The following is a 19,056-nucleotide window of genomic DNA, read 5'->3' as shown; positions in this document are numbered from 1 at the left end:
TCAACCTAAAGTCATCAAAAGAGACACAGAAGGACATTTCTTGCTGGTCAAAGGAAAAATCCACCAAGAAGAACTTTCAATTCTGAACATCTATGCGCCAAATGCAAGGGCACCCTCATTCATAAAAGAAACATTACTAAAGCTCAAAGCACACATTGCACCTAACACAATAATTGTGGGGGACTTCAACACTCCACTTTCCTCAATGGACCGATCGGGAAAACAGAAACTAAACAGGGACACAGTAAAACTAATTGAAGCTTTGGACCAATTGGATTTGACTGATATTTATAGAACATTTCACCCTAAAGCAAAAGAATATAGCTTTTTCTCAGCACCTCATGGTACCTTCTCCAAAATCGACCATATAATTGGACACAAGGCAGACCTCAACAAATATAAGAAGATCGAACTAATCCCATGCCTCCTATCAGATCACTATGGAGTAAAAGTGATCTTCAATAGCAACAAAAACAACAGAAAACCCACATACACGTGGAAACTGAACAATATTCTACTCAATGATACCTTGGTCAAGGAAGAAATAAAGAAAGAAATTAAAGACTTTTTAGAACACAATGAAAATTAAAACACAACATACCCAAACCTATGGGACACAATGAAAGCAGTGCTAAGAGGAAAACTCATAGCCCTGAGTGCCTCCAAAAAGAAAATGGAGAGAGCATACATTACCAGCTTAATGACACAACTGAAAGCCCTGGAACAAAAAGAAGCTATTTCACCCAGGAGGAGTAGAAGGCAGGAAATCATCAAGCTCACGGCCGAAATCAATCAAGTAGAAACAAAGAGAACCATACAAAAAATCAACAAAACCAGGAGCTGGTTCTTTGAGAAAATCAACAAGATAGATAAACCCTTAGCCAGACTGACCAAAGGGCACAGAGAAAGTATCCAAATTAACAAACTTAGAAATGAAAAGGGAGATATAACAACGGAAACTGAGGAGATCCAAAAAATCATCAGATCCTACTACAAGAGACTGTACTCAACACAACTGGAGAATCTGGAGGAAATGGACAATTTCCTTGACAGATACCAAATACCAAAATTAAATCAGGACCAACTAGACCATCTAAACAGTCCCATAATGCCTAAAGAAATAGAAGGAGTCATAGAAAGTCTTCCAACCAAAAAAAGCACAGGACCAGATGGTTTCAGTGCAGAATTCTATCAGACCTTCAAAGAAGAGTTAACACCAATACTCTTCAAACTATTCCACAAAATAGAAACAGAAGGAACACTACCCAATTCCTTCTACGAAGCCACAATTACGCTGATACCAAAGCCACACAAAGATCCAACAAGGAAAGAGAACTTCAGACCAATTTCCCTTATGAACATCGATGCAAAAATACTCAATAAAATTCTTGCCAACCGAATCCAAGAACACATCAAAACGATCATCCACCATGATCAAGTAGGCTTTATCCCGGGAATGCAGGGTTGGCTCAATATACGGAAATCCATCAATGCAATTCACTACATAAATAAACTCAAAGAACAAAACCACATGGTCATTTCATTGGATGCTGAAAAAGCATTTGACAAAATTCAGCATCCTTTCATGCTTAAAGTCTTGGAGAGAACAGGAATTCAAGGCCCATACCTAAACATAGTAAAAGCAATATACAGCAAACCGGTAGCCAGCATCAAACTAAATGGAGAGAAACTTGAAGCAATCCCACTGAAATCAGGGACCAGACAAGGCTGCCCCCTTTCTCCTTATCTTTTCAATATTGTACTTGAGGTACTAGCTCAGGCAATTTGACAACATAAGGAGGTCAAAGGGATACAAATTGGAAAGGAAGAAGTCAAACTATCATTAATTGCAGACGACATGATAGTCTACCTAAGTGACTCAAAAAATTCGACTAGAGAGCTACTACAGCTGATAAACAACTTCAGCAAAGTGGCAGGTTATAAAATCAACACAAGCAAATCAGTGGCCTTCCTATACTCAAAGAATAAGCAGGCTGAGAAAGAAATTAGGGAAATGACCCCCTTCACAATAGCCACAAACAGTATAAAGTATCTTGGGGTGACTCTTACCAAACATGTGAAAGATCTGTATGACAAGAACTTCAAGACTCTGAAGAAGGAAATGGAAGAAGACCTCAAAAAATGGGAAAACCTCCCATGCTCATGGATCGGTAGAATCAATATAGTTAAAATGGCCATTTTGCCAAAAGCAATATACAGATTCAATGCAATACCCATCAAAATCCCAACTCAATTCTTCACAGAGTTAGAAAGAGCAATTATCAAATTCATCTGGAACAACAAAAAACCCAGGATAGCTAAAACTATTCTCAGCAACAAAAGAAAATCTGGGGGAATCAGTATCCCTGACCTCAAGCAATACTACAGAGCAATAGTGTTAAAAACTGCATGGTATTGGTACAGTTACAGGCAGGAGGATCAATGGAACAGGATTGAAGATCCAGAAATGAACCCACACACCTATGGCCACTTGATCCTCGACAAAGGGGCTGAAAACATCCAATGGAAAAAAGATAGCCTTTTCAACAAATGGTGCTGGTTCAACTGGAGGGCAGCATGCAGAAGAATGCGAATTGATCCATTCTTGTCTCCTTGTACTAAGCTCAAATCCAAATGGAAAAAGGACCTCCACATAAAGCCAGACACTCTGAAGCTAATAGAAAAGAAACTGGGGAAGACCCTTGAGGACATCGGTACAGTGAGAAAGTTTCTGAACAGAACACCAATAGCGTATGCTCTAAGAGCAAGAATTGACAAATGGGACCTCATAAAATTACAAAGTTTCTGTAAGGCAAAGGACACCATCAAGAGGACAAATCGGCAACCAACACATTGGGAAAAGATCTTCACCAATCCTACATCAGATAGAGGGCTAATATCCAATATATATAAAGAACTAAAGAAGTTAGACTCCAGAAAACCAAACAACCCTATTAAAAAATGGGGTACAGAGTTAAACAAAGAATTCTCACCTGAAGAACTTCGGATGGCGGAGAAGCATCTTAAAAAATGCTCAACTTCATTAGTCATTAGGGAAATGCAAATCAAAACAACCCTGAGATTTCATCTTACACCAGTCAGAATGGCTAAGATTAAAAATTCAGGAGACAGCAGGTGTTGGAGAGGGTGTGGAGAAAGAGGAACACTCCTCCACTGCTGGTGGGGTTGCAAATTGGTACAACCACTCTGGAAATCAGTCTGGCGGTTCCTCCGAAAACTGGGCACCTCACTTCCAGGAGATCCTGCTATACCACTCCTGGGCATATACCCAGAGGATTCCCCACCATGTAATAAGGATACATGCTCTACTATGTTCATAGCAGCCCTATTTATAATTGCCAGATGCTGGAAAGAACCCAGGTATCCCTCAACAGAAGAGTGGATGCAAAAAATGTGGTATATCTACACAATGGAGTACTATTCAGCCATTAGAAACAATGAATTCATGAAATTCTTAGGCAAATGGATGGAGCTGGAGAACATCATACTAAGTGAGGTAACCCAGACTCAAAAGGTGAATCATGGTATGCACTCAGTAATAAGTGGATATTAACCTAGAAAACTGGAATACCCAAAACACAATCCACACATCAAATGAGATACAAGAAGAAAGGAGGGGTGGCCCCAGGTTCTGGAAAGACTCAGTGAAACAGCATTCGACAAAACCAGAACGGGGAAGTGGGAAGGGGTAGGTGGGAGGACAGGGGAAGAGAAGGGGGCTTACGGGACTTTCAGGGAGTGGGGGTCTAGAAAAGGGGAAATAATTTGAAATGTAAATAAATTATATCGAATAAAAAAAATTAAAAAAAAATGTCTGGGTCTATGGCACTGGGGATTTTGGCTTGAAGAGCTGCCACATTGGGATTGTTCCTCCTAAACCATATGTGCAAACAACAAAACCAGTCCAGAGCAGTAACTGAACAAGTGTTTATGTCTTTGGCACAGGATAATACATCTGCTCAAATTTGGCTCAGCCTGTATTGAGAATAGTTAGTCTATGACGGGCAACTCCTTTGCAGTCCACACCAACCTAAGATAGGAGCTCTGGGACTGGCAGAGATTCCCAGAGATGGGTAATAGGAGTTGGATGGAAGGTGTCCTAAGACAGACACTATTCATTCTTAAAAAAATAAAAAAGGGGGAGTTGTTGGGAACCAGAGAGCTTGGCTCAACGCCCCCAGCTGAGCTGTTTGCACAGGTTTCTTGAGAGCAAAACATCCCTTGGCTTAGCTTGATTCCTGTCTTCTCGCCCAGTGTGGTACGGACTTCCCAGGTGCCTGACCTATGACTATGATTGTTTTTTTCTCCTGTTCCCTTCCCTGGCCTCTAGTATATATATTGCTGGTCTCTCAGTAAAGCTTTGGCATTATCCTTGCAGAATGACCCGTGCCTTTGTTTTTTGTTAACCCCCCAGGCCTACACCCAATACTTGGAACCGTGGCAGCACAGGCGCTCTCAGTAAATGAAGAAGGTACTCAATAAAAAAAAAAGAAATTTACGTACTTGAAACCCTGAATCATTAAAGCTATTGAAGTAAAAACAAAATCATTTCAACAGAGAATATAACTCATCACTGTATTTCAGATAACTGCCAATATAAAACTGTTAGTTTCCAGGGCTCAGCCCTTGTTCATTTTCTCATCTGGAGTCATTTCCTAGGTGGTTTCATCAATACTCAGGACATTACATATATAACTCACATGGCATCATGATCCAAATCTCTTTGTACCCCTGATGGTCAAGGGTAGGGGAGATGACTTCATAGAAGCCCATGGAACAGGCAGTCATAACTGACAAGCTCCGGCCACAATCTGTTCTCTAGCTATCTCTTGACCCACCCACAACAGACTCAGTGCATTAAACACATGGGTTTTCTAAGTTTTCATATTTTATTTCTTTTCATATTTACAAATTTTTCTTTTAATGACACAAACCACACCTTATAATTGGAAGATTAAAAAAATAAATCCAGCTGGTATGGGTTGGTTTACCTCGGGAGTGAATTCCACACCAGCCTGGGAACATACAGAGGAACCTCCACTCCCAGATGCCCAAACACTCCCAGGATCACAGGATCACAGGATCACAGGAACTTGGTCACATCAAGATCCCATGGTCCCAGAGGCAGCTTGACTCCTAGGAGCTCTGACACCCCATGATCTCAGAACCACAGAGACAGCTGGACTCAGAGCAGTTTTGACACAACCAGGATCAAAGGAAGGATAGGCTACAGTCACATGTTGCAAGGGCAGGTAGCATTAGAGATAATCAGATGGCAGGAGGCAAGCTTAAGAGCATAAACAACAGAAACAAAGGTAACATGGTGTCATCAGAATGCAAATCTCCCACTATAGCAAGTACTGGATATACCATCACGTCGGAAAAGAAATTTTCAGATCTTAAATCACTTCTCATGATGATGATAGAGGACTTTGAGAAGCACATAATTAACTTCCTTAAATAAATACTGAAAAACAGGTAGAAACCCTTAAAGAGAAAACACAAAAATCCCTTAAATAATTATAGGAAACACAAACAAACAGGCAAAGGAAATGAAAAAAACCATCAAAGATTTAAAAATGGAAATAGAAACAATAAAAAAAATCACAAAGGGGGACAAACCTAGAGTTAGAAACCCTAGGAAAAGGATCAGAAACCACAGATGCAAGCATCACCAACAGAATACCAGAGATAGATGAGAGAATCTCAGAAGAAGAAGATACCATAGACAACATTGACTGTCAGAATCTTTTGGTAGATGATTAATGCCTAGGGCATATGTTTGGATTTATACTTATTTAGAAAGGTGCAATTTTAAATTTATATATCAGTCAGAGTGGTCTAATTAAAGACCAAGAAATATTATGGTCTCATATACACCATTCAAATTTCCTTAGTTAAGAAGGTAGATCAATGACTAGAAATAGATCATGAGTTATAAATATCTCTCTTTTTTTCACATCTGAATTATGGCCAAAATTTATGGCTGTTTAGTGATTTTATTCTTCAAATACTCTTCAGGAAAAATTCTCAATGGAAAGTTATTAACGTATTTTCCACTAATGAGTAACTTTGGGAGCTGAATCTCCAAGGTCAAGAATTTCTTTCTGTAGGCAAACTCTTTCTCATCCCAAGAGAGGAAATACAGACTACACTTATCATCTCTACTTACATATATGGTCTCAGCAATGAATGCAAAGGGCAGGATGCTTGTATGTCTAAGAACACTGGACAAAGTGGATGTTTCTAAGTTTGTCATTGACTAGTGGATGTAGAGTAGTCAGAAGGTAAGTGTGCAATGTGGTATTTTATGGAGTATTAGGTCATATATCAGATAGGAACATAGAAGATGTAGTATAGGACAAAATTCCATTTGTATGTTAGTTTCCAAAGTTACATGTAAATAATCCCACATAAAAATATGTTTCACAGTAAAAATACTTCTATGAAGCAGCAATGTTATATATTACATTTATGCATACATCACACACACAGTTTGAGGAAAAAAAATCCTGAGTTGAAAACTTGAATATAGTGATTGGTTTACAGATATATGAAGCATGAAAGTAGAACTAGAAGAGAGATACAAAAGATGAGTTTAAAAGTAGTTTAAAATAGGAGAAACCAGATTGGGAGACTGCAGATGAGTCAGATCACTAGAAATCAGGAGAGTATTGTAGGTACTTTAAAAGTCAGACAAAAGATTTGAAGTGAAAACAAATGGTTTTCAATTGAGCTGTGTTTTTGAGAAATCAAATAATCACTTGATTGAAATTTAAACCTGATATTGATGAGGGTTATTTTGTGAAATACAAGCAAAAATAGTTGCTTTAAGAGCATTCAGGAAAGCACGGAATTAAAACTTTTGGATTAGAAGGCAAATAGGGATTGAGACAGGAGCTCTTGTCTAAATACATCATAAGAAATAGGAAAATGAGGCAAAAGTCCTAGAAGCCAAGGGATTGTCACTTATTAATATGTATCCCATTTTAAGCTAAGTCTTTACATGCAACCTCAGATGCATATTATATTTCAGATAATCTCAGTACTGAGTCTCAGGTGCTCTGAGTTCCAATGAGATCTATATATTTTCTAGATGAATAGTTTGAGATGAATGCAATAGCAGTGATTGGTTCCATTTGATTACAATATCAGTGATAATGTTTAACATGGGGATTGACAGCATGAAAGGCATGTTATTGCCTGATTGCAGGAATGATTGTCTCTAAACAAGAGTGTGAGAATAGGTGTAACCATGAATGAAAATAACCTCCCAATTTTTAGTACAAAGAAGGAAAAGTGATACTGCTTGTATGACTGCCAGAACAATTCAATTTTTAAAAATTTGGTGCTGCTGATTGCAGCATGAGTTGGTGGAAACACAGATTCTCATCTTACCCCAGTCTCTGAAGTTGGAATTTCTGTGGTGGAGTGTGACACCTGTGACTTAACAGCATTTCCAGGTGAGTGTACATTGTGACACCTGAGACTTAACAGCATCACAGGTGACTGTACAGTGTGACACCTGTAACTTAACAGCATTTCCAGGTGAGTGTACAGTGTGACACCTGTGACTTAACAGTGTGTCCAGGTGCATATACAGTGTGACACCTGAGACGTGAGTGTAGCATCACACGTGAGTGTACAGTGTGACACCTCTGGCTTAACAGCATGTTCAGGTGGGTGTCAGGTTTGTGAAACTTTGAAGTTCTCATTTTTATTTAGAAACATATTCCTAAAAACTTATTTCTCTGTATTCTAAACCATATATCCATTGGCACAACTACACATGTGAGCATCAGCAGTTAATAACCATGTACATGAAAATTAAAGGAAAAAGGATATGGTAGTCATCCTATATGCATCTTCTGTCTTTCAGATATAGCTCATCATTTTGGTTTTTCTTAAGAAAAAGCATCCTTCTGAGCTGTTTATATGTTCTTTACTACAAAGTATGAAAGGACAACCAGAAACTTCTAAAACTGTAAGATCTCCCCATATGTGTGGGAATTTAACTCCCCACATAGTTTGTAGGAAGAATGTGTCTTGTAATGTACCACAAAGACAGGGTCTCTCTCTCTCTCTCTCTCTCTCTCTCTCTCTCTCTCTCTCTCTCTCTCTCTCTCTCTTTCTACTTTGGTCCCCTTTATAATATTTGAGGCTTTATATACATTTACACCAATTCAAACAATATGTAAGCTACAATCTAGAATCTACATTGGAGAGAGAATATGAGTTTTCTGCTGTTCTGAGTTTATATCATTTCATTTAATACAATTATGTTCAGAACCATTCTCTTACTTGAAAAATTTTATTTCAGTATTCTTTATCAGTGATTACAATCTTATTATGTATGTACCATATTTGTTTTTATTGACAATAGATTTTTCTCTCATATAATATATCCTGACCTAAAGTTCCCCTCCCTTCAGCTTTCCCATCTCTTCCCCCATCACACCCTTCTTCAACCAGATCCCTGAGATCCTTCTTCTCAGGGTCCCTTCAGAAAGAAGCAGCCCTCTAAGATACAACAACCACACACAACAAAACAAGGTTCAAAAAGATAAGGCAAAACCGCTCATATTGAGGTAGGGCAGGGCAATCCCTTAGGAGTTAAAGAATTCCAAGTGCAGGAAAAAGCATCAGAGACACGCTTGCTCCTACTGTTAGGAGTCCTACCAACCACCAAGCTAACAGCCACAACATATACACAGAGGATGTGGTACAGGCCAGTGCAGGTCCTGTGCTTGAGCCATGTTCTCCTGCTGTCCTACAGACCCTCTCACTCCTAATCTTTTCTCCCCCTCGTCAACCATCTCATTCTCTTGGGCATGATTAGAGCTTTCTTGTTCTGCAGCTTTCATGTGGGATGTCAAGTTGCTAGTATGAGATCACTCCAATTGTTTTATGCAGGCACTTAATGATGTCAGCGTTCCTCTTAGCACTACTTTCTTTGTGTCCTATAAGTTTGGATATGCTGTGTATTCATTCTCATTAAATTCTAGAAAGCCTTTAATTTCTTTATTTCTGTCTTGACCCATTTTCCATTCGATGGAGAGTTATTTAGTTTCCATGAGTTCCTAGGTTCTCGTTTGTTTTTGTTGTTGTTGATATTCAGCTTCAATCCGGTGTGCTGATTAGACACAGCAAGTTATTTCAATGTTCTTGTATATGGGGAGACTTGCCTTTCATTCTCTTTTTAAATGATATTTTTATTGTAAAGTATATGTATGTGTATTTATGTTTGTATGTGCACATGTGTGTCAGTGCCTACAGAGACCAGAAACAGGATTAGAGAGCTTGGACCAGAGTCTTAGTTGCTCTTGTGTCACCTGACTTGGATGTGGGAACCAAACTCACACCTTCTGAAAAAGCACCAACACTCTTAATTACTGTGCCATCTTTCTAACCCTTACATAAATCTCAAAGTTATACCACACAACAATAAAGTTTCATTAATTATTTCATATTAGGTATACAGAAAACATAACTGTTGGCAAGGAGTTGATAAACAAGTTTATGTTTCTTTGTCTTCTGTTGGTAGTAGAGCCCTGTTTAGTACAGTAACCTGATGGACTCCTTCCCATATCCCCATTGTTAACCCATTCTTCTCCTAAAAGAAAGAGTAAAATCATGATTAAACAGAGAGTACAATGAAGAAAAATTCAGCTAAGGGGGATCATAATAAAAAGAAGGAAAGAAAGAAGGAAAGTAAGAAATAAAGTAAAATTGGACAAAGTATTGAGCACACTCTCTGTCAGCCTACATTTTTCTAGTACATAATGTATTTTTCTCCACACTTTTGAGGTGTTCTTTCATTTCTTTGGAGTATTTTCAAAGCCATTATTGTCTTTGTAACAGAGTCACATTTTTCTTATTCTGACTGTCCTTGACCAGGACGTAGGGAGGCAAAATCCAGAGTAGCCTCTTATCCTAAAGATTAGTAATAATTGTTGCAACATTCATGTTTTCTTTCACCTTTTACAACAGAAATTATGGCCTCTACTCTCAGGAAATTCACATTAAACCAAGAAGAAAAAAATATATGTCACAGAAACTACAAAATTCATTCTGGCAATATCAAACTAAGCACCAGATCATCCTCTGTGTATATTTAAGCAAAGATAAGATAATAAAAGGTAAAGTATTCAATAGTTTAAAAGTGGACAAGAAGATAAAATCTTAACATAGTCAAAGCCCTGGTCAAATTTGACTAAAGATGAAGTTCCTTAGGTGAGAGGATCTAGGGTGATTGGTGTTAATAAGAGTACATGACATCTGGAGTGGTTATTAGAAAAAGTATGGGTGACCAGCCAAAAAGACAAGACAGGCTAGCTAGAGTTAGGAGAGGTGGGCAGAGGTACACCCATGGTTTCCCAGTAATCAGGCACAGTGCAGTATATATAATTAATTGGAAAGAAGAGACACTAGATATATTTGAGCAAGATGTATTTGAGCACTAGAATCAATGCAAAACTAAAATGTTTGCAGCTTGCATAATAGTAATTAGAGTACAATGAATGTAGCCAGTTACCTGGCTGATACAATAAGCTTTTACTGAGTTGATAAGAAAATATCCAGTGAAGGTAAGTAAAGGTGATCAAGGGGCTAAAATGTAGAAGAATCTGTGGAGAACAGAGTTATAACACTGTATACATAGGTGGGAATGAAACAAATTCATAGATGTACCATGTGCTCAAGTCACACCAGCAGGGCAACATCTAGAGGAAATTTGTTTCTTTCTTGAAATACTAAATGAATGGGAAAATTCAGTGCCCACTTCATGATCAGTATTTACTATTTTTAGTGCCAAGCACTAGGCATACCTCAAAGAGTAAAGTCAGATTCTGCTGTGCTCTGTCATAATATGACTCATTTCCTTGTGAAAGGGGGCAAATAGTAACTTAATATCTTACTATATATTTCAATGAAATATATATGATTTTATTCTCCATATCACAAGATGGTAATTTATGATGGTACAAGGTCAATCTGCTAATCAAAAAAGCATAAGAGTTCCTCGGAATTAAACTGAGATGGTAAGGTTAAACCCTATGGTATAAAACCATGTATAATCTCTCTCAAGCATAGCAGAGTCCAGACTGATATAGTCGAAACTGAAACCAACTGTGGTGGAATATTTGGTTGTCTTTTGGATTAGGTTAAACACACAAAGATTAGACACTAGTGATTTAAGAAGTGTTACCAGAAGTCACAGACAAGCACTTCCCAAATCATCGTGTGTGTTGTTGCACTCTGCTGTCCATCAGAGTGGTTCTTCTTTTACTTCACATTTGATCCAAAATGGATCATTTTTCATTAATTAGTTTGTAATATTATGTTAGCAACAAAAATTGACAAAGATAAATAATGGTACTGAGAAGTGTGAATCTTGCTGATAGTTCACTCAATGTGGGCATTGAGTCATGACAGAATTTATGAGGCATTCCCAGTTCAAAATGCTTAGAGCCTTATAAAACACAGAAGAACTTACACAGTTTCATTAAAAATAGGTTTATCCAGACAACTTCTTTTAAACAAATAAGTAATATGACTTTATTATATTTTTGAAGGAATTCCCTTGGCAGCACTGTGAAACTGCATTATTTGAGGCTATGTGGTCACACTATGTCACTCAGAAAGCAGCAGTATTGTACTTTGTTTGCTGAAGCTCCACCTAGAGTGGTGACTCTGTTAGATGGACCAGAAGTGCCAGCAATGCTGGCATACTAAGGCTACATACTAAGATAAAGCTTCTGCTGTTAGTGGAATCACAATCAAACAGAGTCACAGGAAAGTGGTTATTCAATCAGTTAATACAATGGTTAAACAGCATAGTTTTCATGAAGAGAATTCCTGGAAAGCACCCAATAAATTGTCTTTATGTCTCCATAGGGAGCCATTTTAATGAACACTGAGTCTTGTTCCCCCCTTTGCTATTCTAGTTTCTATTGCTCAAGAGAGTCTTTGAGGAAGACTTATTGATGAGGGACCAGGTCTGGCTTGATGCCAATTCTTGCCTGCAGTGAGAGAATTGTCTTCTTGCCAATTTCATCTTTAATAACAAGACACAGGATGAACTGCAGTCAGGCTCCTGACTTTATCCTCTTAGGACTATCCGGGGAGCCAGAGAAATGGCAGCTCTTCTTTAGCATATTCCTAGGTCTCTTCTTCCTGGGCCTTTTAGGGAACCTGCTACTTCTGATAGCTATTGGTGCTGATGTCCACCTCCACACCCCCATGTATTTCTTCCTCAGTCAGCTCTCACTTGTGGATTTTTGCTTCCTCACCACCATAGTCCCTAAAACAGTGTTGGCTTTGTGGACTGGAGATGGATCAATCTCATTTTCTGGATGCCTGACTCAGTTTTACTTCTTTGCTGTTTTTGTTGATATGGATAACCTGCTTCTGGCAGTCATGGCCTTTGACCGCTATGCTGCTATCTGCCACCCACTCCTCTACCCACTTCTCATGACTCCTTGCAGATGTGAAGTTCTTGCCAGTGTGTCATGGGGAGTAGCTCATTGTGTGTCTCTGTTCTATACCTTATTGCTTTCTCAGTTATATTTTCATACAAATCAAGGGATACCTCATTTTTTCTGTGATTCTAAGCCTCTCTTATTGCTTTCCTGCTCAGACACTCACCTCAATGAGGTCCTGATGATGGCTTTGCCTGGAGTTTTGGGAGTCAGTTCAGTTTTCTGCATTGTAAGCTCTTATGGTTTTATTTTTTATGCTGTAGCTAGAGTTCCATCAGTAGAGGGGAAAAGGAAAGCCTTGGCCACATGCAGTTTTCACCTCTGTGTAGTCTTCCTTTTCTATAGCACAGCCTTTGCTACCTACCTCAAGCCCCCATCTACTTCTCACTCCTCTGGGGATGTGGTAGCTGCTGTCATGTATACCTTGGTAACTCCTACTCTGAACCCCTTCATTTATAGTCTGAGAAATAAGGATGTTAAGAGTTCATTGAGAAGGATCCTGAAGATTGAGAAGGATCAGAAATGATAATAATAATTCAGGAAGGATAACTCCACACATCACTACCACACATGCAACATGAGTCAGATAACGCCACTGTTCATGGGATAATTACCTGATTGCTATGGCTAATCTTCAGTGTTAACTGGATTTAATTTGAAATCACAGTGAACCACTAGTTTTGGCATTTCTTTGAGTATGTCTCTGTAGAGATGCCACTGAGTAGGAATAATCCATTGTGAGCTTGGCTGGCACCATCCAGTCCATAGAAGACACCTTGTCTGATGAACAAAGAAGAAAAACCAAACTTCCTATCATTATTTGCCCTGTTTTGCTTGTTGACCACAGATATAATATGTTGTGACCCCATCTGCCTGCTCTGCTTTTCTCATTTTGATGTATTGTATTATTCAAACCATGAATAAAAATGAAATTTTCACTTCTAAATTGCTTCTCTGGAATTTTGCCACAGCAACCAGTTAGGTAAAACATACAATGATCTGCTGGAAATCATACTATGCTGGGTTTGATCTTCTTTAATTTTTTATATTCATTTTCTGGATGCATGGATTTCCGCTGCAGTTTTTACAATCATTGCATAATTGTTGGAATTTGTATCAGTCGTTTAGTAAAAATACTCCCTGACATCCTTATTGGTTTTATTGTCTCTCCTATTCTGGGGATCTAGTGCATTAAAGTGTTTCAGTCTTTTTCTAATATCCTTACTTCTGCTGAGCTTCGATGACAGTGATAAATCCTCCTAAATGTAGTTTAATGTTCACAGCACTTAAATTACAAGTAAGAGGTTAGGATCCTGGTGAGTCTGACAAAATTCCAGATCAAAAGGAACAGGAAGAGAAAGAATATAACTTTATTCTATCTGTTAATGGAGGGTATATCACAGGATTCCTTTTAAAATAATTTATTATTGTTATTATCAAGTAGGTATATATGTACAATGATGCTTATGACATATCAGTTTGTGGGACAGCATATTGCAAATTGCATCAAGTTTGCATGCTCAAACTAAATAGAACCAAAAGGAAAGACTCCTTAAACATCATACTGCAAAAAATAAATGAACATTGTTCCAGATTTATGTTTGTATTGGTGTCTTGTTTCTATAATTATTTTGCATTAATCTTTAGCACCAGTCAGTGCTACATACAGTAACAGGTTACAGAATGACAATTCAGTACATGTCTTCATTTTGTGATGTTCAATCCAGAAGAGTTTATGCTGTATGCAGTCAACAACTCACAGAAATTCACATAATCTTTTAATCTAACATGAGAAAATTGTTTAACTATTTTCTCTCCCCTCCCCAGCATAGTTCAGCAGACCTAAAGTGGAATTCTGAGAAAGCACATAATTATTCCATCTCCAGCCCATTGTGAGACACTTTTCAATCAAGACACTGACAGTCAAATAGAAAATCTTCACTGCCCTCCTTCTTAGGTCACATCTCAGTTGGTTTGCAGTAGAGAAGTCTTTTTAGTGCCTGTTGTACCTCCTGTTTCCTCAAGGTATAGATGCCAGGGTTGAAGATGGGGATTAGCACTGTGTAGAGCAGGGAAATGACCTTGGAGAGGAGCTAGGAATGAACAGCAGAGGGCACAGTGTGTAAGACCATGAGTGTTCCAAAGACCATGGATACCACAGCCAGGAGAGAGGACCATGTGGAGAAGGCCTTGATCTTCCTGGCTCCTGAGGGAGTTCTTAGCACTGTCACCATAATCTGAGCACATGAGATCTGAACCAGCCAAAAGGCATAGTCAAAAAATCAAATGAGAGTAAAAAAAAATATAGTCACCTGGAATAGTTGGGTATTTTATCAGGCCAGAACTATCATGGGTGAATCAGTTAAGTTGGGACCACAGAACCTCAGCTGGGCCATCAGAACAACAACTACTCCATCTACCCTCATGCCAGACAGCCAGACAGTGAGCACCAACTCAAGGCACCACTGAGACACGATCAGGAGCAGGTATTATAGGGGGTGACAAATTTCAAGACAATGATCAATTTGATAACCATTTTTCTTTAACATTGTTACATATATATGTATATATGTATGTATGTATGTGTGTGTATGTAGGTATGTATGTTTATGCACACAGATATACAAAATTTGCTAAGTTCCTTTTTGATTTTTATGTATGTATACTTTTAATACCTTGGATTGGCAAACCAATTCCTTGGGGAGTCTAATACTTCTTTCTCCAGAATTTACCAGCTGTCCATAGTTTGTTGTCTAAGGGTGGAGCCCCACACAACTTTCCCCCTTGCATATTGATATTGAAGCTATTCCTGTATTGTTTATGGAGCCCTTTCTAGTGGACACTTTTTCAAAATAGATAATCTGGTAATCTGACTCTTACCATTGTTTCACCTTCTCCTGAGATGTTCACTGAATCATAGAGACAGGAGCTATGATGTAGATTTATCAACTGCTGCTGGGATCCCTGTGATAGCTTGATTTATGATGTATGTTCAGTTCGGTCTTCTGTGCTAATCTCTCTAGTAGTTTGAATATGTTTGGCTCACAGAGTGGCCCTATTATGAGATGTGGCCTTGTTAGAGTAGGTGTGGCCTTGTTCTGGTAGGAGTGTCCTGATGGAGAAACTGTGTCCCTGTGGGGGTGGGCCTTGAGACCCTCCTTCTAGCTTCCTGTGAGACAGCTATGTTTTGCCTTCAGAATAAGATGTATAACTGTTAGGTCCTCCAGCACTATATCTTTCTGGATGCTGCCATGCCTTCCAATATGATGATAATGGACTGAACCTCTGAATTTGTAAGTCAGCCCCAATTAAATGTTATCATTTATAAAAGTTGCCTTGGTCATGGTGTCTCTTTAGAGGCATGGAAAGCCTACCTAAGACAGTCTTCATTTTTTGTAAAGAGAGGCTTTTTTGATGAAGGATAGTACTTATATTTATCTGTGGGTAGAAGGATAAGACTTAGAATGTAGAAAGTAATAATGTTGATTTATACTTATTATACTTATTATAATTGCAGAACATTATACTTATTGTTATTACAGAACAAGTGGCCATAGCAGATTCTTTACTAAGGTCTATGACCTCACTACCCAGGGAAGCTGGCTAGGTTTCCAGTACAAGGTATGACTTTCCTGCTGATGAGTAGACTTTAGGTCCAATTAGACAGCATTTGGCTGCCACCAACATGTGAGTGCCAATTATTGCACCATTGTGTATATCTTTTCACATTGGCCATTGATGTACAACAATAAAAAGAGCTGGGTTGAAGAGCAGACCAGGGAGGCCATCTGAGAACTACATGGTTAAGAGGAGGTAGTCTGGGAGTAGGATGGAAATGGGATGACTAGCTCATGAGACTGCCCCAGAAAAAAAGGGTAACCCCTTATACTATACACATCTCCATATCTTTCCAAGCAACTTCATCCCTGAAACAACCTGTAGGACAAGATGCTGGAATATGAAGGCTGGATGTCATATCTGGTCTTTAGTATATGCTGGAGTCCTGAAGAATTAGGCTCTAATGCCAGTGGTAGAATGGACTTTCAATCATTTCAAAATCTACCCCTAGTGACACATGTGTTCCAGCAAGATCCTCCTCCTCTGCTTCCTCCTCCTCTTTATTCTTCTCCTCCTTGCACTCTTTCTCCTCTTCCTCTTCCTCCTATTCTTCCTCCTATTTATTTTTTTAATTAATTTATTTATTATATATAAGTACACTGTAGCTGTCTTCAGATACTCCAGAAGATAGTGTCAGATCTCATTAGGGATAGTTGTGAGCCACCATGTGTTTGCTGAGATTTGAACTCAGGACCTTCAGAAGAACAGTCAGTGCTCTTAACCACTGAGCCACCTCTCCAGCCCCTTCCTCCTATTTCTACTCCTTCTTCTTTTCTCCTTCTTCTTTTCAAGACAGGGTTTCTCTGTGAACCCCTAGCTATCTTGGAATTAGCTCTGTAGATCAACATGGCTGTGAACTGAGAGCTCTGCATGCCTCTACCTCCTGAGTGCTAGGATGAAAGTTATGCAATGTCACTACCTGGCCAAGGCATACTATCTTAATCCTTCTCAAATAGTTCTGATAGGTTGGGGGTTTGGGGACAGAGCCAAGATGATAGGGGTCAAGATGTCCCCTCCTTCTCTTATGACCATGAGCCCATGCTTTCAAAAGCAGTCACAGAATATTGGACAAAGCTAGCTCCTAGTTCCAGATTCCAATGTGCTCAATTGGACCTTGGAACATGGGGACCTAAAAACTCACATAATAATTCAATAACCCCAGTACCTCGTACCTTACCATCATCTCAGGACCTCCCCTTGCTCCCCTACAAAAAATCCCAAATGTGCCCAGGTATGAGACTGTACTGATCTCTTTCTGAGAATGCAGGGAACCCATCTAAGAACATCTTCAAATAAGACTTGACTTCATACTTTAAGTTTCCTCAGTTCAATTTATCACATAGGTTTATTACCAAGTTCTACAATTTGTGGACCAATATCTAAATATCTGAGCCTATGTGAAATATTTGTATTCAGTCCACTACATTCTACTCCATGGAGTACATCACCTTGTGGCCATATCATAATACAAAATGCATTTATTCTAATATCAAAAGTCTCCATAGTCTATCACAGTCTTGACACATTTTAAAACTTCCATGTCCAAAGTTTTTACTGAGACTTGAGGCAATCTTAGTTGTATCCTCTTGTAACTTCAAAACTAAATAACAAATTACATACTTGAAACCCTGAAGCAATAAAATTATTGAAGTATAAATAAAATGCATAACAAAGAGAATATAACCCATCACTGTATTTCAGATAACTGCCAATATAAAAGTGTTAGTCTCCAGGGCTCAGTCCTTGTTCCCATTCTCATTTTAGTAGTTTCATAAGTGGCTTCATCAATGCTCAGGACATTACATACATATAACTCACATGGCATCATTGTCCAAATCTCTTTGTACCTCTGACGATCAAGGGTAGAGGAGATGACTTCATAGAGGCCCATGGAGCATGTACCACTGAAAAATTCCAGTCAGAGTCTGCTCCCTAGCTGTCCACTGAACCAGACACAAAAGACCAAGCATATTAAACTCATGGGTTTGTAAGTTTTCATGTTTTATTTACTTTTAAATTTACATATTTTTCACTTTGATGACACAAACCACACCATATAACCAGATGATTAAAACAATAAAGCTATATCTGCATCCTTATTTTCAACAGAGAATTAAAAAGCTGCTCATAGAAACCTAAAATTTCACAAGGGATGAAGAAGTCCCAGATCCCCATGTGGTACAGGTGAGACAGGGAGGAGAGACAGGTATGAGGAACAGACTTCATCCTGAAGGTTATTCTGAGCTAGTCACTTTGTCAGTCTGTGCTAACAGGAGACAGCATGAGATGCCTATTATAGAAAGAGAAACTAGGGGAGTTGGATTCATAGTGGATAAGGAGGGATCTGAACATATTCTGTAAGACTCAGTCCCACACAAGGCAATTCTTTTATACTGGGGAACAGATGATATTCCAACTATTTCCTGGGAGTGGTGATGCTCTAAAGAATTCAACTCAAAATGTTCCATCCCTTAGAGTCTCCATAAGCCAGGAATCGATCTGTCCAAGCACAAGCTACAGCTTATGCCCTGCAAGATCTTACCTTGCTAAATGGTGAGAGAATCATCAGAGCCTTAATCACTGTTCTTGCCTGTGGTAGAATAATTGAGACTTGACCAGAAGCAACAAGTATTTATAAGCTGGCTGTGTTGCATCATGTGTTCCTGTCTACTCTATTCCACCCCAGGGATCATATGCAAACATACATACTGACAGTCTTAGTGTAACTAAGATTCCTGCCCGAAGCTAGGGATTGTCCTTGACCAAAGTCAAACTCAAACCACGTGCATGACTGCCCCAATATGGCTATGTACAAGTAACAGACTGGATACATAAACAGGACCCAACGTTTTGCTGCATACAAGAAACCCTCCTCAGTGACAAAGACAGTCACTATTTAATAGTTAAAGGTTGAAAAACAATTATCCAAGCAAATGGT

The 19,056-nt window shown here is 38.8% G+C and overlaps 1 protein-coding gene across 1 annotated transcript; it reads left to right on the top strand.

Annotated features, from left to right (window-relative positions):
* Positions 1 to 12,069: 12,069 nt before the first annotated feature.
* Positions 12,070 to 13,026, top strand: LOC127672343 (olfactory receptor 1361-like). The gene has a single exon (XM_052167434.1). The coding sequence runs from the start codon at positions 12,097 to 12,099 to the stop codon at positions 13,024 to 13,026; it is 930 nt and encodes a 309-aa protein (XP_052023394.1). The 5' UTR covers positions 12,070 to 12,096.
* Positions 13,027 to 19,056: the final 6,030 nt, after the last annotated feature.

The sequence above is a fragment of the Apodemus sylvaticus genome, chromosome 22, assembly GCF_947179515.1.
Source record: "Apodemus sylvaticus chromosome 22, mApoSyl1.1, whole genome shotgun sequence".
Classification (NCBI taxonomy): domain Eukaryota; kingdom Metazoa; phylum Chordata; class Mammalia; order Rodentia; family Muridae; genus Apodemus; species Apodemus sylvaticus.
Note: the sequence above shows the minus strand (reverse complement) of the source record. Positions and strands in the feature narration are given on the sequence as shown.

Coding starts and splice junctions, on each gene's coding strand:
- LOC127672343 (XM_052167434.1), top strand. CDS start 12,097: ATGAACTGCAGTCAGGCTCCTGACTTTATCCTCTTAGGACTATCCGGG.